The sequence below is a fragment of the Excalfactoria chinensis genome, chromosome 3, assembly GCF_039878825.1.
Source record: "Excalfactoria chinensis isolate bCotChi1 chromosome 3, bCotChi1.hap2, whole genome shotgun sequence".
Classification (NCBI taxonomy): Eukaryota; Metazoa; Chordata; class Aves; order Galliformes; family Phasianidae; genus Excalfactoria; species Excalfactoria chinensis.
The window spans coordinates 17,005,322-17,030,760 of record NC_092827.1 but is presented as its reverse complement, the minus strand read 5'-3'; the positions used below and the strand labels follow the sequence as shown (position 1 = coordinate 17,030,760).

General features: G+C 36.1%; 1 protein-coding gene across 3 annotated transcripts in view; it reads right to left on the bottom strand.

Annotated features, from left to right (window-relative positions):
• PXDN (peroxidasin) overlaps positions 1 to 25,439 on the bottom strand; it is a 73,135-nt gene that overhangs the window by 28,704 nt on the left and 18,992 nt on the right. The window contains exons 2-10 of one of the 3 annotated variants that reach the window (XM_072333443.1): positions 21,066 to 21,137; positions 20,017 to 20,088; positions 14,198 to 14,269; positions 7,527 to 7,598; positions 6,898 to 6,969; positions 5,088 to 5,257; positions 3,780 to 3,897; positions 1,572 to 1,741; positions 876 to 1,148 (exon numbers count right to left, since the gene is read on the bottom strand). In XM_072333443.1, the coding sequence (XP_072189544.1) occupies positions 876 to 1,148; positions 1,572 to 1,741; positions 3,780 to 3,897; positions 5,088 to 5,257; positions 6,898 to 6,969; positions 7,527 to 7,598; positions 14,198 to 14,269; positions 20,017 to 20,088; positions 21,066 to 21,137 (1,091 nt within the window). Of the gene's footprint in view, positions 1 to 875; positions 1,149 to 1,571; positions 1,758 to 3,779; positions 3,898 to 5,087; positions 5,258 to 6,897; positions 6,970 to 7,526; positions 7,599 to 14,197; positions 14,270 to 20,016; positions 20,089 to 21,065; positions 21,138 to 25,439 lie in introns of those variants that run through there. The other 2 variants (XM_072333444.1, XM_072333445.1) reach the window with 2 other exon arrangements.

Below are 25,439 nucleotides of genomic sequence, written 5' to 3'. Positions count from 1 at the left end.
TACAGTAGATTTAAAGAGTCAGAGTGTTCCTGGGTTACAATATATTCCTCTTCTTTCTTTCAAAAGCTCCTTATATAAACCATTTTCTGACATAGCACTCTTGAATAGAAAAACTTTGCCAATGCCTCAGCTGGAAGAGTGGTTGCTTCCTTGAAAATCAGCAGAATGTACCCCCTTATACTCAGAGGTCTACAGAATGAAGTGATATGCCTCTAGGGCTCCAGACATAACTCCTAATATGTAGGATTTCTAATTGTCATAGAAAAAAATTTGGTCCCCCATGAGCTAGACACTGCATACTTATTCAAAATCATGCACAAAAAAACAGAACAAATAAACTGTAACCAACTAAACTATAAACATTTCAAAACACAAATGCTAACTTCTGCGAATAATCAATGAAACTTAACTTCCAGAGATTTATTGTATAACATCTTAATCTTGGTGAAACACGCAGCAACATTTCTATGGACTCGCGTAATTGAAAGGAAAAACTCCTGTGGCTTCAGCTTGGTTCTGGTCATTCAGAAGAAAAAAAGAACAAAAAAAAGAACAAAAAAAAAGAACAAAAAAAAAGAACAACAAAAAAAAGAACAAAAAAAAGAACAAAAAAAAGAACTAAAAAAAAGAACAAAAAAAAGAACAAAAAAAAGAACAAAAAAAAGAACAAAAAAAAGAACAAAAAAGGAACAAAAAAAAGAACAAAAAAAGAACAAAAAAAAAGAACAAAAAAAAGAACAAAAAAAAGAACAAAAAAAAAGAACAAAAAAAAAAAAAGAACATAAAAAGAAAACCAAGAACACCATACAATTTGCTGTAATACACTCTCCATAATATGTTTTACAGAATGTCACGCCACGTTTAATTTTACTCACCTTGGACTATGATGTATGCAGTAGCATGGATGTTACCTATGCTGTTAGTTGCAAAACAGGTGTACTCGCCACTGTCTTCCTGCTTGACATTTTGTATATAAAGTCCTCCTGATGGAGTTATCGTGATACGAGGGTCACTGGGTAAAGGTGTTCTGTCACCTTTGGTCCATGTAATTTGTGGCTGAGGGTGCCCAGTTGCACTGCACTCCAAAGTGACACTTTCTCCAACTAAAACCTCTGTGTTCTGAGGGTGAATCACAAAACTTGGCCTGGCTGTGAGAAAAGAACAGCGCCTAAAGATGACTTATAGCTGAGAGAATTATTGTGGAATTTAATGTTTTTTTTTCTTGCTGATGTCTCTGTTCCAAAGCACTACTAAACTTGGTGCAAACACTGCATGCTTTAATTCTAATCTTTTTTTGTTTATGCTTGTTTTTTGTTCTTCCTTAAATCTCCTTGAAACAATTGTCAACGGTGCAGTTCTGCACATTAATTTAGTACTCACAAACATAAAGCAGAGGCTAAAAGAGATGCTGTCTGGAGAGTTCCAGAAATACCCAAGCAGAAGAATTCTGCATGTCAAGAATGTACAAGAAGCAATGCATTCTTATTTTTTAAAAAATCCTACTTTTAGCAATCTGATGATCTTGTTTTAGCAGTCCTATAATCAAAACAGTTATCTATTTGAATGTTTACCTGGTGATCCGAAATATCTCAGAGTAACTTCCTGAGTTTTCACTTCTCCAGCTACATTTTTTGCCATGCACTGGTAAATGCCCTGGTCAGTTTCTTGAGTATTTTGAATCATTAACGTGCCATCATCTAACAAGTTTAGACGAGAATCTTCTTTCATAATGAGCTCATTACTGTGAAGAAAAGAATCTGCTGGAGTTAAACCTTTAAATCAGAAGCAAATAATAATAATAATAATAATAAACTATATTAACCAAAATAACTTGGAAAATGTTTACGTTTTTTACAGTGTTAAATAAAATAGAGCTTTTAGTTTTCTCCAAAAACGAAAATGCAGAGGAAAAACTAAAAATATTAAAAAAAAAAAAAAAAAAAAAAAAAAAAGGACAAAAAAACCATAACTTGTCTCATTCTCTTTTGAGGATACAAGCTTTTCTAAGTGGCAAAACAATTTCAAACGTTTCCTCTGGATGTACACTACTGAATACTGAAAATCTGTTCTACTAGGAGGAGGACTAGTTGTATAAAAATATCTTGGTGTCAGTCTGCCTCTGGATTGTTCAAGGAGCACTTATGAACCTGACTGTACTTTGCACTGGATAGAAATGTAAGTCAAGATCAGCTCATCAGGATGTCACGGTTGCGACATTTCTTGACATGATCTTAGTACAGTAAGGGCATTGTACTGAAGGAACTGTTTCTTACCCCATCCTTCACTACGTTATGAAGAAAGCACAGAGGAGGGCTGAAGAGCTCATCCCTTGTGTACAAAACCATGACCAATTTCTGATCCCTGCAACATTCAACAACTGCTCAACAGGTTAATGCCTTTTGACTGTAAATATTGCCATATTCAACTACCTTGCAGAAAGCTTTGCTCTCATTCATGTAGCCAGGAAACAAGCCAGAGTCAATAATCCCACACCCCAAGCTCAAATTTCTTCTTAAAACTCTTTCATATGTGTACTCTGAATACACGGGTTTTTTTTGTTTATTATAAAAAGCTCATGAGCCAAAGAAAATTTTAATGAAATAATTATACCATCCAAGTTTAAGGCTCTGCTCTTTTCATACTCCATAAACGCTGTATCCTTGTCTTATGTGGAGTTCTCACTGAAATCAGCAGAAAGTTGCAGAACTATGCCTCCACCTCGCTCCATTTTATCAGAAACTAACAAACTAAAACAGTTCACTTTATTAATATGAACTGTGAAGGAATCTGTTTTCCAGATCCAGTTCTCCATGTGTTTAAGAGAATTAATAAGCCAAAGTCTGATTAAGCCAGAGGTAAACTCACAAATCATCTGTCAACTGTAAATTTGCAAAGGCTTAGGGCAAGTGAAATGCTGCCATGTAGCTGGTTCCACTCTGCTGCGCCTGGTCTGATGAAAGGCAGGGCCCGGGCAGAGCTTGAGCAGATAGGCTGTCCCATGGGCCCTCAAGAGATGCACGTGCTTTTATAGACCCTACGTGCTCTCAAGCAGCAAAGAGAAACATTCAAGCAGGTTGCCCAGAGATTCTGTGCTACTTCCACCCTTGGAAGATTTTAAGATCCAGTTGGATAAAGCCCTGATCAGTCTGAGGTGTTCCCACAGGTGACCTTGCCTGGAACAAAAGTCTACACAACCTGTGGAAGAATTACCCTAAAACCCTATGATGTATGCATATGCCCATGCTCCATGTATTGGCCTGGGTCAACTGATAAATCATCTTTCCTCTTCTGGGATGAAGCTACACCTCAAGGAAATGATTTGGAGCTGGTGTTCAAAGACCACCTCTTCTGAAACCCAACTCATGTCTAGCTGGATCTCTGTATAAAAGCAACTATTGTTCAGCCTCAAAACATGATGTAAACGGAGCTAAGCTGCACATTCAAACACTAGCTAAGCTCACCAGCTGCACATGCAATGGGATCATGTTGGATTGTCTGGTACTTACATTCAAGTGATTTAAAGTTTTACAGTTGAGAGCAACTTTGTATGTATAGCGACAGTTGAAAAGTTTACTTATTATAATCACTTTCTAAAATTATCAGCTCTTAAGAGTTTAGAATTACTAATAAAACAGATCCAGGCCATTATTGCTTCATATACTACTTTTTATTAGAATATGTTTCTGCTGATGTTAGAAGTTATGCATTTGGTCATGCACCCAGCAATGTACACACAAACATACTTACATCAAGTTCCTCTCTTCCTTTTTTGAACTTACTTGTTTCGAAGCCAAATAATTTCTGGTTTAGGATTGCCTTCAGCTCTGCAAGTGAAGTACACTGTATTCCCTGAGGTAACGTCCACATCCTGAGGCTCTGATGTAATTCTTGGCCTCTCTGTATCAAAAATAAAATGTATAAGGATCCCTTACTTGTTTCAAAACTACTGAAGAATGGAAAATAAACACTTTTCTATGTACCTTATTAAAAAAAAAATTAAAAAAAAATCACAACTTTTAAACACAAATGTCTAAAGATTAAACATTTGTAAACTTAATCAGGATTAAACTCATTTTTACCTATCTAAAAGTGACTGCTGCCTTTCTCACCTCCATTGTTTCCTAGGAACTTTAATCAGACTGGAAATGGATTGTGCAAATTTGTATCAGGTTCTAAAGTAGCTGTTCTATTTGTTTGAACAAAGGCTCAATTTGCTTATGAAGAACAAACTTTAAAGCAGCAAGCACAAGTGCCATTTAAAATAACTTCCTTTAGATAACTATCAGCACCTAACCCTACCTCCTACAGAATAATTTGTCCAGCTTGTTTCCTGCAGTTTCCCTATTCTGGCTCCTTAGATGTGCAGAGAGCTGGGAGGATGCCATATGAATTACACTCACACTAAACCTTCTTTTGCTATATTATTCAAGAATCTTGCAGACACTTATAAATTCTTCCTGTCAGAATCATGCACAACATACAAACAAAAGGGCAATTTAGGAAAATGCTTATCACCTGGCAAAAAACCTTCATTTCAGTTTCAGAAAGGGAGCTGAGCCCTGGATATGCATTAATCCTGTAGTGACAGAGGGTTCCAGTGCCTGTGCACAACCTATATATACAGAAGAGTAAAAGAAACCCCTAACCTAACACAACACAGTTAACAGGAGTTTTAAACAAATTCTGTGAAATCAGGGACAACTATGCTTGTTTTCTTTATTTGCTCTCCCCCCTGCAAAAGGGATCATATGACACCAATAACATTAAAAAACCCTAACTGACAATCAAATCTGAAACATAAAATGAAAAATAATTTCCTCCTGAATAATCACATTAAATTTCTCTATACCAGTTTTCAAATGTGAATATACTTGTTTCAGTAAACATAGTCTCTGTAAAAATTACCAATAGTGCCAGGAGCAGACAAAAAACAGTGAAGGAACACAGAGGGATTTCTGGAAATCAGCACTGTTAACTCAAAGTTCTCAGTATTATTGAAGGGAACAGAAGAGCAAATTCTAACCAACCAACCACAGTCTGGCTATGTTCAGTACACTGAAGAAGTCAGCATAAAGCAGCAAACCCACCACAGTTCAGTTCCTCTGGTGTTATCGTGGCCACTGACCGCCCCTGGATTCTGCGTGGGTATTCGCAGGTAGCGGCTGCCTGAGCATTGCCTGACTCCACGTATGTCTTCAGCAGCTCTGCCAGCCAAAGGATTTCACAGTCACAGTGAAGAGCATTTGAATCTAAACGCCTGCATGGAACAAGCAGCCACAGCTCCTGTTAGCAAGCTCAAACTGTTTACAAAGGGCAGTCTCAGATACAGATGGTTGTCACTATGCTTATATGCGTTCTGGCAGTCCTTATTACAGAAACGTGCATTATTTCTACCACATGGGTAGTCCTGTGTTCAACCTAGCAAGCAGATATACATATCTCTTTTAACCCCAACATTCAAAGAAATAAATCTGAATTTACTTAGAAGTTATACAAACTTCGCTTACATAAGGAACATATTCAATTCTCCCCACATTATTTTCCTGTTAAATACTTGTTACTGCAGTAACCTCACAGTTAACTTGACAGTTTTACAACTTCCCATTTTGCTGATCAGGCAACTGAGACAAAGACCCACAGTTTTCTTTAAGGGCTAAGCTCTCACTGAGTTTAGTGGGTCAGTAACCTCCTAACACACCTGCCTATAATGAGGAACCCATAAATTTGGATGACTTTGCAGTTACTATTTGGAACACTGCACTTTCTAGGATAGAGCCCTGTAGGAAAAAAATGGGCGACATTCTCTTTCTCTTGTTTATTTATTTATTTATTAACCTGTAGTTCAAATACCCAGATACTCTGTATTCCCTGCTGATCTGTGATAAGCAGGCAAGAACAAAGAAAACCATTCTACAAGCTGCCTTACAGACACCTCTAGCGATAAACTGTATCAGCTCAGAAGAGAGCAGGTCAGTCCAACCCAGCACACCATCCCAGTACTGGCCACTATCAAAAGACTGCTCTACTTAAGCATTATATGAAAAAGCATCCTTTTTTTGTTTGCCTGAGCTCCACAGGACCTCAGGCACTGTATGAGTGAAGCAGCTATTCCAGCAAGGTGGATGCATCATCAACATTTACCTTATTCCACCCATTCTCTGCAGTTAAAAGTATGGTTTCAGAACTGACTCAATGGCATTAAAGCAGCAGTGCTGCAGTAACATCATCTTATTATTCCCCTTGTGATCTCTTTTGGAAGATGAGTTTGTGTGGCACAGATCACCCTCAGTGGTCCTCCCAATGAGAGGCTATGTTTGTTTGTTTTTCAAATGGCTGCCTTTGGTGACTCTAAACAGAATCTCACTGAAGCACTGTCAAGATCAAGCCAAAATCTGAAGTGCTCCTGAGGGACTAAGATGCCTCTAATTTTCCATTTGAACGGCATCTCAAGAGGAACTAGGTTTTGAAAGTGATAATTACATTCTTGCATCTCTGAGCATCTTTCAGCAGACATTATTTATAATCAGATAAGAAAAACAATCAAACAAAGCAGTTCAAATAATCTACTAGTCAGGGATAACATACAAGAATCAACTAGTAAGACAAGAACAAGGAAGAAAAAAATAGAAGTACTGTGTGTATTATTTAGTCTACATGACAAAGGGCTGACAGTGAACATGATCATGACTACAAATAACTTGAAGACAAGAAAGAAACAAAAAGAGTTAGTCATTAAAGATGGTAGGATATGAAACAACTGTCTCGCTTTGTAAGTAAGCAACTGGAGCACAGTCAAAAAAATAATTCAATATTTATAATAGTTACACAATGAAAAGACTTGTCAAGGAAGACAAACATTGCAAGATGAGATACAGTGTAATAGTTTGATTTACTTACAGCCTCTTCATAGATTCTAAGTGACTAAATGTTCCAGGAATCAAATGAGCTATCCTGTTGTTATGTAAAAATCTGTTAAAAAGCACAGAAATACGCATGTAATATTTCAGATTTTGACACGTATGCATTTCGTTTATGTTCTTCTGAAAGTAGTTTAAGAGAAGGCAAACCTACGATTTTATTTTATTTTTTAAATAATCTTTTTTATTAATTCACTGGCTACTAATTTTTTGATAACTTCTAAGGTGTATTTGGTGCGTCCATATGGGAAAACAAACAAACAAACAAACACCAAAAAAAACAAACAAAAAACAAACAAAAAAAAAAAAAAAAAAAAAAAAAACAAGATAGTAAAAAAAAAACAGCCAAAAAAGAAGTGAGTTCACAACATTCACAACATTGATTTAGACCAAATGTCAATCACAACTACTTGACAAATCATTCTGCAACAGAAAAATATAACACAAGTAATGTTCCTAAGGTCAACCTGCACAAGGTGTTCTTGGCAAAAGCTGCTTACCAGTTAAAATTACAAACAAACAAACAAACAGGACTAAAACACCTGATTTAATTTAAACAAAAAAGCAAGCTGACCCTTCCATATCTTACCCCAAGATAAACAAACTTACAGCCTTTCAAGTTTTGGAAGATGGGTAAAGGACTCAGGATCCAATGTTTCTATTTGATTAAAGTGCAGATACCTGAAAATATGTTAAACAAAGAGAGAAATGCTGAAATGGTGTCCTTAATGAAACTAAATATTATAAAACGTCTTGTTACTTCTTACACTTGGTTTACAAATCTAAATGATGGTCATGATGTAGCAGCTTAACTTTCCTCTGAAATCTGGATCCTGTACTTAGTTCTGACAATTATGGGATGTGACAAACAGGGAGGATCTACAGACCACTAATTCATTGTATACGGATACACATGCAAAATAAATAAATAAATAAATAAAAATTGTTCAGACATTTACTTTGGATATTTTTGGAGACACTACTTTAAGAATTACTTTGCCAAGTCCAGCTTTCATTAGTGAGCATCCTTGAATGAGTACACGCGTAAAAAATAAAATTATCAAATTTACAATGTTGCATCTTGTTTTGAAAAAATTTACTTTCCTATATAATAATTTTAGCATGTAGCTGTTTTCATTTTCATCACATTAAGTGAAAATTTCAAAAGATGCTGAGAAACAACCTGTGCTTGTCCATGAATCCTGCCATCTAAAGTAATTAGGTATCTCCCAATATCAAAAGGCAAAAAAGAAATTGTAAGAAAAAAAGAAATTATTTTGACTGAGTCATTCCTAGACAAAGGGCATTTCCAGGAAATGGTGTACAGTTAACTAATGTAGCAGTGCTGTTTGATGAACTACTGATGCTCATGTAAGATATTAATGCTATCTAGTAATGAATACTGTACAGCTGTTAACCCTGTAACTCTGAAGGAGTCTAACAGAACAGGGCAATTACCCACATTATTAATCTGCAACTGGTGTTACAATGGGCTATTCATAAGGACCAACGGCAGGCTCGTGCCAGTCCTGACTGTGCTGTGAACACAGCAGAACAGACAGAACAAAAAGGAACTGAAGGAATTGTGAAAGCTGTGAAAGTGTTTTATAGACTCTGGATCCCAATTATAGTCATGTGAATCCTCTCAAAACGTCCTGCCACCTCTGACAAACACAAGAACATCACCATGGGCTGAAGAATGAAAAAAGCTCATCATTTCAAAACAGAGAGAAAATCTCAGACTGTCAAATCTGCTGGGGAGAAAACAAGGAAACAAACAAACAAACAAACAAAAGTAATAAAATCAATCCCACGGCAGAATTGTAGGAGGAAGGCAATGGGAGCTACTGCAGGGCCTGCGGGCCCCAGCATAGGTGGCTGCGGGTGCTAGATCTATGAGCACAAGAGGATGCATGGGGCAGCCGCCAGGCGCGTGGCTGGCAGCCGCCCAGCTCCCCAGAGTACAGCCAGAGCGTGAGCAATGCGAGGCAGCAATGAATTGAGACCATGGGAGAAAGAAAGAAAAAAAAAACCCAAACAATCAATAAACTGTACAGACATGATCAGGCGCATCGGAGTGTCAAGCATGCCTGCAGCCATGGATCATCGTGAGAACAGATTTTGATTCTGTTTACATTAGGAAGCACAAAATGAGTAATAAGATTCTGCCTATCAGTCTACAGGCCATTTTTGAAAATACTGGACAGCTTCCTCTAATTTAAACAGACAGACATCTCAAAGGCATTTCATCTGATTCCACAGTCAACAGCAGAGATCTCTCAGCGAGACTCAGCCCTGAGGAAGGGTTGGTGGAGTGGGGTCAGTGTTTAAACCTCCTCAGGCACTGCTCTCCACAGACAAGCAGCTCACAGCTAGACAGTAACAGTGGCATGCCTTCTTCCAAAGCAGCCTTGCTTAAAAAAAAACATTACACGCACCATTCTATATTATGCAGCAAGCAGGGATTATTTCTATTTTTAGCATAGTCAATTCTCTTTGCATTTTTATTACCCACAAGACTCTTGCAAACATACCTTCTTACCTACTCAATAAAATAACCTTCTTACATGCTTTGAGTATTTCTCTGGCAATGACAAGGCAAGATTGGTATGTCCAGGTAATACCTCTCACTACAAAAAATAAGATTGTGGGAAAAAGGCACACCGAAGCACACAGTCCCTTTCCCAAGTCCATGGATTAGAGATGACTTCGGCAAATATAGAAAAAGAAAGGGCACTTCTTTCAGATGGCTGAAAAGATGCATATTTCATTGAATTTAAAGCAACAGCTCCTAGCTCTTGTTCTGTGTTCTAGTCTTCAATAATGAAGTCTTCAGATGAAAAAATATATATTTTGTGCCTGAAATTATCTATTTCTTTGAACAAAATGGGTTTTAGTTGAACTAAAACAACAGTTCTTTTGTAAACCCTGCCTTATTTATACCCTCAGATATTGCAGATACAACTGCAGTGATCCAGGCACTGAAGTACTTTGTACACGCTAACTGCAGGAGTATGAAACAAATAAATGACTGAATGAACGAATGAATAAATAAGCTACCCAGCTAAGAAATGCTCTGAGGTTTTTTCACACAATGAAGTAGCTGGGCAGGTTCTTAAACTGTGACCTCAAAACAAAACAAAACAAAAAAAGAATTCTGACCAATTTCTCAGGCTATTTACAAACAGAATCGGACATTAAACAGGCATTACATTTTCATAGAATCACAGTGGTTGGAAAAGACCTCTAAGATCAACTAGTCTCATAACTAACCACTCTTTTAGAGAAGCTTTTCCTAACACCCAACCTGAACCTCCCCTGGCACAACTTGAGGCTGTTGCCTCTCATCGTATCACTGTTAGCCAGGACAAGAGGCTGGTCCCCATCTCACCACAACCTCCCTTCAGGTAGTTGTAGAGACCTGTAAGGTCACCCCCGAACTCTCTTCTTCAGATTAAACAGCCTCAATCACCTCAGACACTCCCCATAAAATTTGCACTCCAGACCTCTCATCAGCCTTTCTCTAGACACATTCCAGGGCTTTCCTGTAGTAAGGGGACCAAAAGTGAACACAGGACTCCAGGTGTGGCCTCAACAGAGCTGAGTCATCCCTGCCCCTGCTGGCAACACTATTTCTGATACAAGCCAAAATGCCATTGGCCTTCTTGGCCACCTGGGCATACCACTGCCTTATGTTCAGCTGAGTAACAACCAGTGACCCCACATCCTTTTCCTCTACACAGTCTTCCACCCACTCTCCTCCAAGCCTGTGGTTGTGGGGGCCAAAGTGAAGGACCCATCCCTTTTTCTTCTTAATCTTCATCTCATGGGCTTCAGTCCAGCGATCCAAACCCCGCTGAAGGGCCTTCAGGCAGACTGACACTTCCTCCAAGCTTGGTGTCATCTGCAATATTACTGAAGGTGCACTCAGTACCCTCATCCAGGTCATCAATAAAGATATTAAACAGGACAGGCTCCAATACCAACCACTAAGGAACACTACTCATCATCAGTCACCAGTTGGTTTTAATTCCATTAATCACCACTCTCTGGGCCTGGCCAGCCAATCAGTTCTTTTCCCAACAAAAAGTATACCTTTTCAAGCCATGGACTGCCATTTTCTACAGGAGAATACTGAGGGAGATGGTGTTAAAGGCTTTGCTGAAGAAAATAAACAGATTTTCCTGGATTTATCCAAGAACTTGCCCTGCCCAGGCAGTAGGCAAGTATGACAAGAATTAACAGCTGAAATCACAGGGAAAGAGATTAAGATTAGATATTATAGTAATGGTATAAAGTACTGGAACAAGATGCATAAGGAGATTATTGAATCTGTTCTTTAAAGATTTTCAAAATAAAGCAAGATTCCAGCCACTTAGATTGCTTGACCATAGCTAATCTTATTGAAGAATACCAGAGAGGTACTGCACATGACTGTTGAACTAGATGATCTAGGTAGTCTCTTCCAGTCTTAGTGATTCTATGATTCTCAAGTCCCTTTGTCACACTTCTTCAATCAGACTCCACTGTGATAAACATACATAAACTCCCACAGGTTAATGTAACAAGCAGGAGCTCTTTGTAATATAAAACTTAAAAAAACAACAACAAAAACCAACACATAGCAACAGCTGAAAGCTACTGAAAATTGAATTTGGAAAAATAAGTAAATATAAGAAGCCGCATCACTGCATATAAGATAATATTTTTCATGTACTGATTTCCCCAAAGATATATATGTGAATACAAATTGCAGCATAACTCTAGGAACAGTTTACAAAATTCAAAATTAGTATGTTAATATGAAAGTCAAAGGAAAATGGTTAATTAGTATTCCACTAAGAAAAAGCAGATTTGAATCACCCCAACAATACTTGGGTGAGTCCCAATAATTACAGACTGCAGAAAAAGCATTTTGTCCCCAGTACACACCAAAGCTTTTAACTGAGATCTCAAAACTACACCAGATAATCCACCTACCAACAAGTGCATTTATCTGGAAATGAATTGAATGTAGAGGTCAGGCTTGGGATCCAGATGCCAAAAACTCACAGCCCTCCCACAAGACAGGTATCTATGACATTTTAGTGCAGTTCAGTTTTACACAGTAGCATGCAGAGGTTTATCAGAGCTGCACAAACACAAGCACACAAGGGCAGGCTTGGCTGCCTTTCAAGTGCCTTGGATGTCTTCCAGCATCTGCTCCGAAAAAATGCAAGTTTCCTGAAGGTTTGTGTCATATTTGCCAGATCCAAACACACATCTTGCAGATTCAGCAAGGTCTAAACTGGTCCTAACTGTCTGCTTATAAATCTGATGGCTTTCTCCCTTCATGTCCTGCCTGGCTGAAGAGTTACATGATGAAATACGTATGGCTCAAGTTCTCATTGTGTTCAAGCACCTAAAACTGCCAAGTGTTCTTAGAATTTACTCTAGCACAAGTGAGTTTCAAGGTCTGATTCAAAGATCTTATTGTCTTGGCAGAAATTTTAAAAAGAAAAAAATAAAAATAAAAAGGTATTTAAACTACATCAGCAGTAAAGAATCTGTTGCAGAGGTTTTAGTGGGATACTGCCAGGAGCAGCATTTACAGCTGCTGTTCTCTTTCTTCCCTTACATACATGCAATGGTCCATTTAAGCTAAAGTGTACTTACAGCTTCTCCCCACTACTGCTGGTGAACGAAAGAAAAATATATTTTTAAAAGTTAAATTAAAAAATAAAATAAAATAAAAAAATGTTTAGTGCGTAGTCCAACTAATATAAATAAAATTTAAAAAAATCTACTATCAGTTTCATTCTGTTTCACTGGAGCACACAATATGACTGTGAAACGGGTATTCTCCTGAGGTGCAGACCCACAGCCTCTGCCTCAAGAACCCTGCTGAGCAAGAATAATATTTGGCCAAGTCAGTGCATCCAGGTCACGAAGTGCCTTTAATGATCAAGGCCACACAGACCTGTAACCTGAAAACATCACATGAAGCTATTGACCCAGTCACAATGTAATGCTGGAGGATTTGGGAACACATTCACATGATTTAGCTTTGTGAACACTGTCTTTCCTCAAAGATAATGAGGTAAAATAGACCTTATACAGCCAAAACCTCTTTATGGTGCTGACTTAAAAACTTGATTTTGTACAGAATAATATTGATGTCACAGTATGATATCAGCTGGCTGAGAGGCTCAACTTCTGCCTGGTGGAAAAGTCCATTGAGAACATGCTAATAACCCACAATTATATCTATTGGGCTTTTTTTAGCCTTAACACAGATGAAGAGGAAGCAGAGAAAAAGAAGAATGTAGCACTGTTGCTACTTGCAGCATATCAGGCCTGTGGCATATTTTGGAATCATCAGAGATTCAATAAATAGATCTTAGAGTTTAAATTTCTACACAGAAAACAAAACTTGCCGCCAGCATGCAAGTAAGCCCTACCAGTTGCTGTCAATATACCGCAGTAATCATTTCTAGAGCAAGAGGAAAAGGAAGAGAAATGTGTTAAGGAAACAAACGACATCTACTTCCCTCTAACATGAGCTTGAATAACTTTGTACATGTTCTTAAGCACCGTTTTATTTCACACGCACACCTTGTCCACTAATGTTCACTAGATATTTATACTATGAAGGAAACTGGTATATGTCTTAGTATAATAGAGTTTTTCAGCCCTCACATTTCACATGCTGCAAGATTCATTAATCTAGTGTTGTTATTTGGTAGTCAGATTGTTAAACCGCTATGCGTTTTATGGCTCTGTTTTTTTTAAACACTGCTATACTAAATGCACAGTAATGCTATCTGTTCATAAAAACAAACAAATTATGTTTTAAAATACAGCAATACCAAGTTAAACTTCAAGATACTAGTTCAGCTTTAGTTACACTGGCATAAAACAAAGTAACTACAGCAGTCAAAGTAATCACAGTATCACAAAATCTACAGAAATTAAATAAAATCTATCTCTAAGCAATATACATAATTTTTTCAACATTTTCCACCATTATGCTGCCTCTTCATCAAAGCTCTTTCACATCACCTAGCAACATGGGGAATGCAAATGAGAATTTTTTTAAAAAGACAAACATGGAAACGAGGAATTTGACACAGAGATCAATTTTGTTTTTCCACATGCAGATGATTATGGGGCTCTCTAACTAACAATCCATTGACAGCAGACATGCAAAGCATGCAGGCAGGATGTAAGGATCAGGGTGTGCGCTTTTCCTCTGCAGGGGAATCATGGAGATGACAGCACAGAAGAGAAAAGGCACTTACAGTTGTTCTAGAGAGGCAAGTCCTTTAAATGCTTGCCTGTCAATTGACTGGATTTCATTCTTGTACAAATAGCTGAAACAAGAAACAATCAGTAATATTAGTACACAAACAGAAGCTACATGAAGGTGGGAAAGAAGAATTAAGTTGACACATGAAGACAGTTTTTTCACTACATATTAGGAAAAAAAAATACAAAACAAAAACTAAACACATACACATAAAAATACTTTGCGTTTGAGAATTCATCCCAAATGTTTGCCAAGAAAATCAAAACTATGGGGCCTTGTAGGCTATCACCTGGTTGATCTTTGGCTTCCCAGTTCTCACTGTTATGACTTATTGTCTCTTTGCCCCTCATTTTCTTGATAGGCTTGTCAAAAGTCAAAATAAATTCATCTTAATGGGACAAGATTGCAACAGTTGCCTTTTCAGGCCTCTTATTTTATTAAAATATCTCATGTGAATACTGGTACAAATATGAATATTGTGACAGAATTTGTCTTTTGAATGGACTTAGAGAACAAAGAGTGATATAAAGCCATCTGTGTCACATTTTGAATATTTACCAAAAAAATGTACAAGCCAAAGTGTTGATACTGAATCAATAAAACAGCATTATATATTTGTTTTATTCCATACAGAAGATGGACATTAGGTCCCCATTCATAATACAACCAGAATAAACAAATGCAGAGTACGAGTATGTTCACAAGTGATTTCTCTAGCTTTTCCACAGAAGTAAAATATACCTGGTTCTGGATGGATGGGCGTACGTGCTCAAGTCTATTATCATTAAGGTTTTAATATTTAAGATGGTTTAGTGAGAGAATGTTTGAGAAAAATCATACAGTTTAGCTGATAACTATAGTTTATGGGTTCAATGATGACTAATCTCTTAGGCTGGGATAGGAACAAATTCACAGTAAGAACTGTCTCATAATTATTTGACAAATGCTTTGAAACCAAGTTAATCAGGCATGGATGTCTATGAAAAATGGATGAACCACAAATGGCTTTATTAGCTTTATTAGTAGTTTGGTTTTTTTTACTTTTTTTATTGTTACAGCTTTCATTAACTTACTGGAAACACTTCGAAGACCTTTTGAGGCAACAGATAAAATACCTGCCCTGCTGGAACTCATGGCAGTTTTAAACTGACTTGATAAAGGCCAATGCTTCTCAACAGGCCTCAAGAAGTTGTAGGCATCTGACTGTACCTCATGACAACTTTGGCTAACAATATGGAGTAGTGTCTTTTCCTTGAATCTAAAGTTTTCCAACAAATCAGTTGCCAAGATCTGAACACAATAATATATATATATAAACTTCATTAACAAAAACATTCATCTAAACAAAATGTACAGTACCTCCACTGACAGAATAACTAAAAAGCAGAAAAGTTGTGATGCTTTTAAAATGTTCAAAAGACTGAATAAATTAAATGATAAAAAATAATTTGGTCATCTGAAATATCTGTAAAGACGTAGAAATTCATGTAAAAAGAGAAAGAGCAGGTGTATTCTGCTTATTTTGCATAATATTGCATAGTCTTTGATTTTGTCTCCTCAGTTTTCCTGTCTGTATGGTACAAATTCCTACCTTTTACTATAGCAAGAATTTTAAATACCTCATTTCCTCTTACTCCTTAGAAAATCTGCAAGATTGAACAGTCAACACACTGTTTTCCTTTCTTAACATGCCCTGCTTAGCAGTTTGGAAATTTCTCTTACTTCTCTGCGTGCAAACATTCTGATTCGACCCAGCAATGAGAGTGGCTTCAGACACCTTCAATAATCAATCAACTTCAGTTAAGAAGAAATAATTTCTATCAGAAACCTTGCTAAAATTTTATTTATTTATTTTTCTGAAGACCAAGTAAAGCAGAGTGAAGAACATAACTGGGAAAATGACTGTGGTTTTTCAGACATTTACTTCCACACTGTCAGGAATGGAGTAACCCTTTTTTTTGGTCTGTGATCAACTTTAAACTGCATTTTTTTTTCCCCGTGTTGATCAGAAAGCCTCCAGAAGGAGGACAGTACACTGATCTCAGTCCACCACTTTCCCCATCCAGAAAGAAACTCCAGCAAACTCAAAGTTACAAAAGGGCATGCATGTAATATGAAGGATATGATGACCACACTTTCGCTTGGCCATGCAGATGTTTCCCTAAGATTATTAACAGAAAGAGAAAAAATATATACTCACCTAATGAGGAGAGAACAGAAAATAAAATTAAGTAGCACTTATACAAAAATATCTGTGTTTCTAAAAGGCTGTTTTGCCTTTTAGAAAGGTACTTTGCAAACACTGCACTAACCTTTAATATCTGTCTATCTATCATCCCGCCACATTAGTAGAAAAGTGATTTAAAGTAAAATTATGGACAAAGTAGTTTATCACTTTACCTTAAAGCACTATTAACACAACTAAATCACTGGAATTCTTCAAAGAATGAATAACAAGATGATATCTTCTATTTAGATATTAGATTTATTTCTGGAACTTACTACTCTTTTCAGAAGAATTCACAAATAAAAAAAACACTTGCCGGAAATGCAAGTAAGGCTGATGATGTTACTGGCCATACACTTCAGAAATGAATAAACAGGTAATCAGTTATCAGAAAATTAGAAAGAAATAGTTTCCAATCAAGGACTGTTATATTCCTTATAAGAACTGTGGGTTGTTTTTTTTTAAATGAACTGTATAAAAAGTCACATGATACAGTGAAATTCTGATCCACATATATTTCTTTGGAACAGGAGGAAAAAGTACTGACAGTATCAGATACTGTAGAGTAAAACTGAAAAGTAAATAAAAGCAGCAGAGAGATTAATATAGAAATGTAAAGAAGGTTGTTGGTGAATTAGCAAAATGACACACAGAGAAATGAGATCAGGAATCACAGTAACATGATTGTGATAGCAACAGTGATAGCAGAAGGCACAGAAGAAAATATGACATAATCTGACATTGGGAAGGGTGAGGCCAGCAACTGTGCAGTTTGGCAAACCTACAACACCTCTTCTACCACCATGGCTTCATTCACCAACTACAAAGCAAATATTGATCATTCCTTCTAAGTATTTTCAGAACTGATATGTTCCATGCAGCCTCAGTTCCCACAATCCCTAATATCTGATTCCTTACCTTTCCATTTCTTATTAAGTAAACATGCCTCAATGTTTTACCTAAATTTTTATTTTGCATTTTAATGTATATAGTTTCCTTCACACTAGCGTATACCTTACTGCTTTGTAAATATAAAGCACCTTCTCTTTTTCTTCTGAAAAGCTCTTTGCAATTGCTAAACTATACTTTATATTTTTCCATGTATTCTCCTCAAACTCTCTCTTATCTTAGGCTCACTTTCAACACTGCTGATTCCACATCCTACAGCTTCAAAGTGCAATACATCTCCTGCTTCAATTCCTAATTATTTTCTATCTTGGAGAATAAACTGCTGGTATTCAGGATCAAGAACAATCTAACAGTTTCCACAAGCCCACCAACAGCTATATTGCAAGACTGAGAAGCTTTTCTGTCTCCTCTCTAAGTACTAACAAAGTGAAAATTTCCCAGGAAGTCAATAAAATATACTCAGCATATCATATATCTCTCATATGAGCAGCAACAAATTTAAAAAATATTACCAATTATTTTGATCATATTAATACAACTTCCTAAATGTTTACTGTAGCCAGCAGTGTTTCTCTTTACAGAAGGGGTACTGTAAGATCAAAGCACTACACATAATTACTTAAGTGCATCAAGAAACTGTGTTACGGATGAGGTTCTATCTACTACTGCTTTTTTCATCCTTTCTAAAGAATCAGATTGTCAATATCAAGGTACAAGAAATCATAAGTCAGAAAGAAAGAAAGAAAAGCAGAAAGATGTATCCTCTTTGTTTCATAGCAAAAAGCTGATAACAGCATCTAACTCCTGATTTATATATGGATTCAGACCAATTATTACCACAAAAAGCATAAGACCATATAAAACTTTTGCTTATAGAACTGCAAAAAATGTTTATATAGTTGTCATAATTTCAATTACAGAAAGAATTAAAAAAAAAATCTAAAATAAAAAATAATAAAAAATAAATAAATAAATAAAAAGCTTCCAAAACCACACGTGAAATTTCCTTTTTATAATTAGGGATCAGCTTTTACAGCGATTAATATTTGTAATGCATGGAAAGCTGAGAAAAATGCCATTTGTCTGTTAAATCGTTTTCCTCCTGACAGATAATTCTGAAAACAGGTGCACCTCATCAAACTATGAACTCAATTTCATGAATGAATAGTGCAAAAAGGCATTTGAAAATGCAGGGGCTTCATTGAGAATTGTCTGAAAAAGTCTGAAAAAGAAAAATGATCTTATTTCTGAAAAGCCTAAATTTTCAAAACTATTAGACAGCTAGTGTAAGCACAACACCATGGACTAATAATCTTATTAAATAGAAGAAAAGTTACATTCACATTATCCATTATCTGCAGTTATTCCAGATGATTTTACTATATGATACTAGACTCTGAACGATATTTCTATCTTTTTAAGGGCAATACTGTCTCTCCCTCTAATGTCTCCACCAGTACAGTCCAGTGTGAAGAAAAAAATGGTTTCCTTCATTCCATAGACTAAACTTCACAGGGGCTTACTGAACTGAACTTTTCACAGCTGAACTATATTTATTTGGTGCATTTGAGCTTTCTTGTGCTGGTATTTGACCATTTTATAATGTTATGGCTGTACAGTTGTACAGAATATTCATTTCAAGTCATCAAAATAGGCAAAAAATCTTCTTAAAATATATTTTAGCAAAAGGGACAGTGGTATTAAAGAATTGAATGAACAACCACTTAACTTCACATGCACATTTTACAGGAAGAAGAAAAGATCTCCACTTAAAAATAAAATTAATGTATTAACAGACATTAATACATATATAGCAAAATAAACATAGAATAACTCATTTAACTCTGTGCAGTTTTTGTATCAGTTTTATCTCAGATTTACTACAACTTTGCAAAAGAAAGCATGTGTAAATAAAGAACTAATAAGAACTGAGTAGTATTTCTGCACAGCTGCTGACAGTCAAAAGAAACATTTTTGAATTAAGAGACCTTAAGTACTCCGCTATTATTTTGTATCTCAGGTTTCAAAGCACCAGATCCGTTATACAAACATATTTTGTAAAAAATATTGGCAACAAATCATCATGGACTTTCATCGTTTATTGTGGTACTCTGTTCAATATTGTTTTTTCTCTGCTTCTATAGAAAGTAAACAGTTTCATTATGGAAAAACAAGACATGAAAAATAACACTAACAAACATGATCAAATGCAACTTTGAAAACCAAATAATATACCGATACAAATGTATATCATTTCCATCTTTTCTGTCTTCTCCCAAGTCCTTAGGCTGCACTCTTTAAAACTAGATGAACAATTAAATTCCTGGATTGTTTCCAAAATACTGAAATCTCAAAGCAACCAGCACTACAATAATGGCCATAACCCAAGATAGTGGACTTTTCTTCATGACACTACATACGCTGCATAAAGTAAACAGTAACTAGGAAAGCCTTCAAAATGCACTGACTACAAACATATACTGAAATCTTTTATTAGCAAATCTCAAACCACCAACTTACAGAAAGATTCACAGTTGTCTCCAATCCACAAACTAATTTCACTCTTATTAAAAGCAGTTTGCCCTGTGAGATAGCAAGTCAGATGAAAACTCACTTTCGTACTGAAGTTATTCAGTTATATATCGATTAAAAAAAGTGACATTTATTTAACTTACAGATATTTCAGATTTTCAAGGTCTTCAAATGCCCCACTCGGTATTCTTTTAATTTGATTGTTGTTTAGAAGCCTATAAAAATAAATAAGCATATATTTATATTAATATACAAGAACAGTAGGAACAAAATGTATAATAGTAGGTGTAAATGTAGCAAAAAAATAAATAAATAAAAAGCAAAACAAAAGTCGTTTTTGATACAAGTAACTTAGAAGGAAAAAAAAATTCGCCTTTTTATTTCCTGGTGTGAATATACAATGCAATACATTTATTGGTAACATGCTTTCAGTACAAATAGAAAGCAACAAGCCAGAGTTAACTCATACCACTGTATTCTATTTGAGATCACACATTTCCGTAAAATGTGATTCAAATTTGTAATTATAAATGATGTAGACTGTCCATGTCAGTTCCACCCTTTGGCTGCTAATATATTAGGGAATAGGAATTCTCTACTTTTGCATTACGGGTGTGTAAAAATGTTTTTTATAATGCATTGTCTTCTCTTTACACTGCGTATGTGCTAACAGAGATATCAATAAAAGGAAGCTCGGTAGGAACTGTATTCTCTAAATTCTGCCTTCAAGGCTACACCACTTTGAAGAGGAATGCTCAAAACTTATAAGAACAGAGACTGTCAAATATTTTTTAACTGAAGCACATTTGAACACCTGTACATTTGAACAGGTTTGCTGTGACTACATTTACAGTGTGATATTACAAGATATTACACTTAAATCATTAGCAAAAAATTGAAGAAAAATGTATGTGTAAGTAAAGTTCTACATTTTTCGTAGCTGCAGTTAAATAAAGTTAACATTAGAATGTCAATAATTTCCTTTTTTGTTGTTGTTGTTTTGTTTTTATTTCAGTAGACAAATACCTGGGTTTACTTTCATATATTCTGGACCTAAGCCTTCCTTTCTTCACCTGTGTAAATACTACAGCTGAAATTTATGAGACAATTTACCTGAGAAAAGTAAACAAATTTGGCACACTACTCAGTTATTCATATGAATTCAAAAGGTAAAAGTTGAAAAATAACTTACAATGTGTTCAAGTTTTTAAGCCGTCTAAATTCTCCAGGCTGGATTTCTTTAATCCTATTAAATCTTAGATCTCTGCAGGAATATAAAAAAATAAACATGTTATTAGAAACACAACAAACAGAAATTATCCATTTTTTTCGTATGAAAAGCTGAACTAAGCACAGGTTTCTGGGACCACTGCGACCATCCTCCATCTATAAATCATACTTTTGGAGGAAGGGGGAAGCAAAATCATTCCACACCATTAGGAACAGGATTCTCCAAATGCAGCCTTGGCTGCCAATGCTGAAGGCAGCATCTAGGCTCAACAAGTGCTCATGAAGTATGTTCCCTTCCACAATGACCTTGTAATGGGTAACGGATGTCGAATTGTATGAGAGAGAGACTCTAAGAAGAGATAAGGATTGGATGAGAGAGCCAGTCTGTTCCTTGCATTATCATTATGCTCCCTGATAAAGAGTCCTTGCTCATCTTTCTTGCTTCAAATAAACATTTTGATTTTGAGATAAAAGTAATCAAAGTTCAAAAATCCAATACTTCCAAATTGAATGTAGAATACTGAATATTTCCCAAGACTCAAAACAAGTAAGATCGAGCTCTCAAACAAGAGGAAACTTAAAATTTCATTATATTTCTTTAAAAAAGCCCACAATTATAAACCAATGTTTATTCAAAGTAAGCACAGCTACAGTGCAGAATGTCTTTTTAGACACAGTATAGAATATACATTCATTCATATGGAAAGCAAATCTACTCCCTACAGTGTAGGACAGGCTTATAAATAAGCACTTAACTTCCATGATTGCAACAGACCCCTCTCCTCCATCTCAGCATTAAAACAAGCACAATTTTGATGTGTCAACTTCATTCTGCAGTATTTCACTATGATATCTCTGGATTAGCAACATCAAGCAAAATGATTAAATACTGTGCATCCCAAATCCCAACATGTGCCTTCTGAAATTAACCTGTTGAGGTTAAATAATAAAGAATGTTTTAAGTCATAACCATTTGCTTTCATTCTGTATAAGAGTATTCATGCAGCTGTAACAAAAAACTGCACCCAAGTTTTCAGTAGAGTCCAATGAACTTGGTATCAGAAACTATCTGCAAGTAAAATACTTCACAGTATGATGACAAAAATACATTCTTATAAAGATTTATTACATTTTGTTTAAAGTTAACAAAACAACTACACTAAAACAGGAAGAAAAAAAAAATTAAAAAAAAAAATCCAACAAATCAATGTTAACATGACTAAATTTCAGAACAAAGATTTTGGTATGTTCCTCCAAAAGAGCGATCTTCCTTTAGAGGAAGCAACACTTCTTATTGCTGAGGTTTTTTTCATTAGGCATAAAATTCATTATAATAAAGAACGAAGCAGATTACAAATGCTGCTCAAAATAAAGAATATACTCCCTTTTTGTTCTCTAAATAGCTATAATTATTCTTCCTGAGATATACTTTGTGCATACAGGATAAAAAACATTAATCACCACTGTAGATTTCTTGATAATATATTCTTCCCAACTGTCTTAAATTCCTCATATAACAGGACAGTAAACCATGAATATGGGAAATAGAGTATATACTATGCAGATTAGTACAGCTGTTTGATACTGGTCATTTACTTATATAAAAGAAATATCCTTTAGAGGATAGTTCCGTAAAACAAGTGTTCAGTTAGTCAGAGAAAAGACAGCAAATAAGATTAGTTACTGAACTGAAAATTTGCATCAAGTGGAACTCTAGAAATCTGCCTTAAGGTATTAAATATTTCAGGACAATGATGGTAGAAGGAATAAGTAGCTGTATTAAGTACAAAGGTGCTGTTAAGTTTGGAGAGGCTACAAATTTTCTGGAGAACGTCTGAGATGAGAAACAGTCCCTGGCAGGTGGAAATGGTTAACTGAATAGTTGTGAGACAGCAAACAAGCAGAGAGCCATCACACTTCAAAAATATTTTGTGTCGTTGAGGTTGTGCAGTTAAGCAGCAGGATGACCTTCTTCCTCCCTTTCTTTTTCAGTGTAGCTCCTGCTCAATCATGCCATCATCTTCCTTGTTAGTCACAAAAGCTTGCTCCCTGTCTATTCACTTCTCTTTCACCCTCATTCTGTTTTTGCAAGCCAACCATATCCCTGCTGTGCGTTGTGCTCCAGGCCTCCACAATCCTGATAGCCACCAACTCGCCACGCAGCATCAGCAGGTTGAAGCTGCAGCCCCAAGCAGCCCACCTCCATTTTTACTGTCATTTTTTCACCTTCCTCATCTGTTACCATTTATCAGTGAAATAAGAAAACAAAACAAAACAAAACAAGCAATAAATGAAACATCCAATAAAAATTATGCCCTTGCAATGGCAGCATGGGATTTCAGGACACCGTAATAGTTTTTGGATAAAAATCCAAAAGCGATTGTCATGCTTTGAGTTCTTTAGATAAACCTAGTATACCTAGCCCCTGATTCACATTATGTCTTTAACCATATTGTTCACAGTGAGTACATTTACTCCTTTCAAATTTGACCTACATTTGACACAAAAGTACATCAGGGAAAAGCCTGCTCCTGCAACTTTCTGTACGGAATTCTCCGGGCTTGTGATCCTGTTCCTAAACATCTTTCTTCAGGATAGTTCTCCCTAAATGCTTTGATAATATTATCTCTCAGCACTCATTCACATACAGCACCTTAACTACATGCGGTAAAGCCGCCTACTCCCAGGATTAATTTCTTGGCCCTGTATCAACTGCTTTATGCTTTCACAACCAGGAAACATTTGGTTAAGCAAGAGGCCGTGCAGCCAAGAACGTGCCATGGAGCACGCTGCCCATCCGACACTTGGATGCCCTGGACACACACTGCTGTGCACTGCCTGAGGCACACAGCAGCGTGCAGCAAAGCTGGTGCGAGGGTTTTGTCATGAGAGATCTGGTTATATAGCACGCAACTAACTGCAAAATAAGTAGCCATAAATAGTTAGTTGGATGTGACACAAAAAGGTGAGTATTCTGTATCTAATTTGTTGAACTTTCTGAAGTTATGCCTCTCATTTACACTTTCTTTGTGATATGTAAAATTTTAACACAAAACATTTGTTTTCCTTTTTGTGGCGAAGAGTTTGTGTTAACAAGCTGGGCTACAGACCTTTTAATCCAGATGGAAATTAACTTTGCTCCTCATAAATCACCTGTTTGAACTAAACACGTCCATTAGTCCCTTCGCTTTTAAGAGATGTCCATTCTTATCAATAAACTAATAACATCTACAAATTAGCAATACAGAATAATTTCAAACAATATTTCTAATTCAACAAAGAGAAAGCTTCTAAATGTATAAATGTTAAAGAAAATTATGCAGATCTTACTGCCACATACAACCTAATTTTCCTGTGACAGCACTCACAATGCCCTATTTTAGTTTGTCCTGGCAGTGCACGTGCAATAAAAAGTGTGAGAACTCTGTTAACACACTCTGATGTGCAAGGCAATAGTTGGGCACATAAATGCAATATGAGTTTAGAAAAGCATTCTATAAAATAAAGCAATGAATAAATACTAAAGAGCATGAATATCACACAGTGGAATGGATACACAGTAAGCTATACAGCTTTCAAATATATTCAGCCTGAACAGGATTGCCCGGGGAGGTTGTGGATGCTTCCACCCTGGAGGCATTCAAAGGCAGGCCGGATAGGGCTTTGAGCAACCTGATCTATTGGGAGGTGTCCCTACCTATAACAGGGTGTTGGAACTGGATGATCTTAAAGGTCCCTTCCAGCCCAAACCATTCTATGATCCCTTTACTCAACAGTAATATACCATCATTTTGCATAATTTTTTCTTGTCCAAAAATGAAAATAACTACCTTTTTGACTTAATGATATTGGATACAATCAATAGTACAAACTAAATGATGTTTTTCACTAACATATGTTAATCTTGCTCTGGAGGACTAGTTTCCAGTGTACTGTTTTCATATCTAATGAAGTATAGATCAGATTCATACCCTCATAAAAAGAAACATTACATGGTAACCAAAAAAATTCCTCCCAAATTATGACTACCAAATTTCTCCAGAAACAGCATTCGTCAAAACAGAATGCAAGTACAACAAATTTACTTTTGGGAAAGCAGAATAGCACACTTAAATTCAGGCTTAGATAGCATTTATATTTGCCTGTCATACTAAAAGCATCATATTTCAGAGCTTAATTTGTAAATATTTGAATTTTGGGGGAAAGAAAAAAAATGGCAGTTTGGATGAAATAGTCCTATCACATGCTAAAGCTTGAAATGCACTGCTGACATATTAATTATTTTAGTATATTGATTAAAAAGAAAATACTGTAACATTTACAAATGAAATCAAGC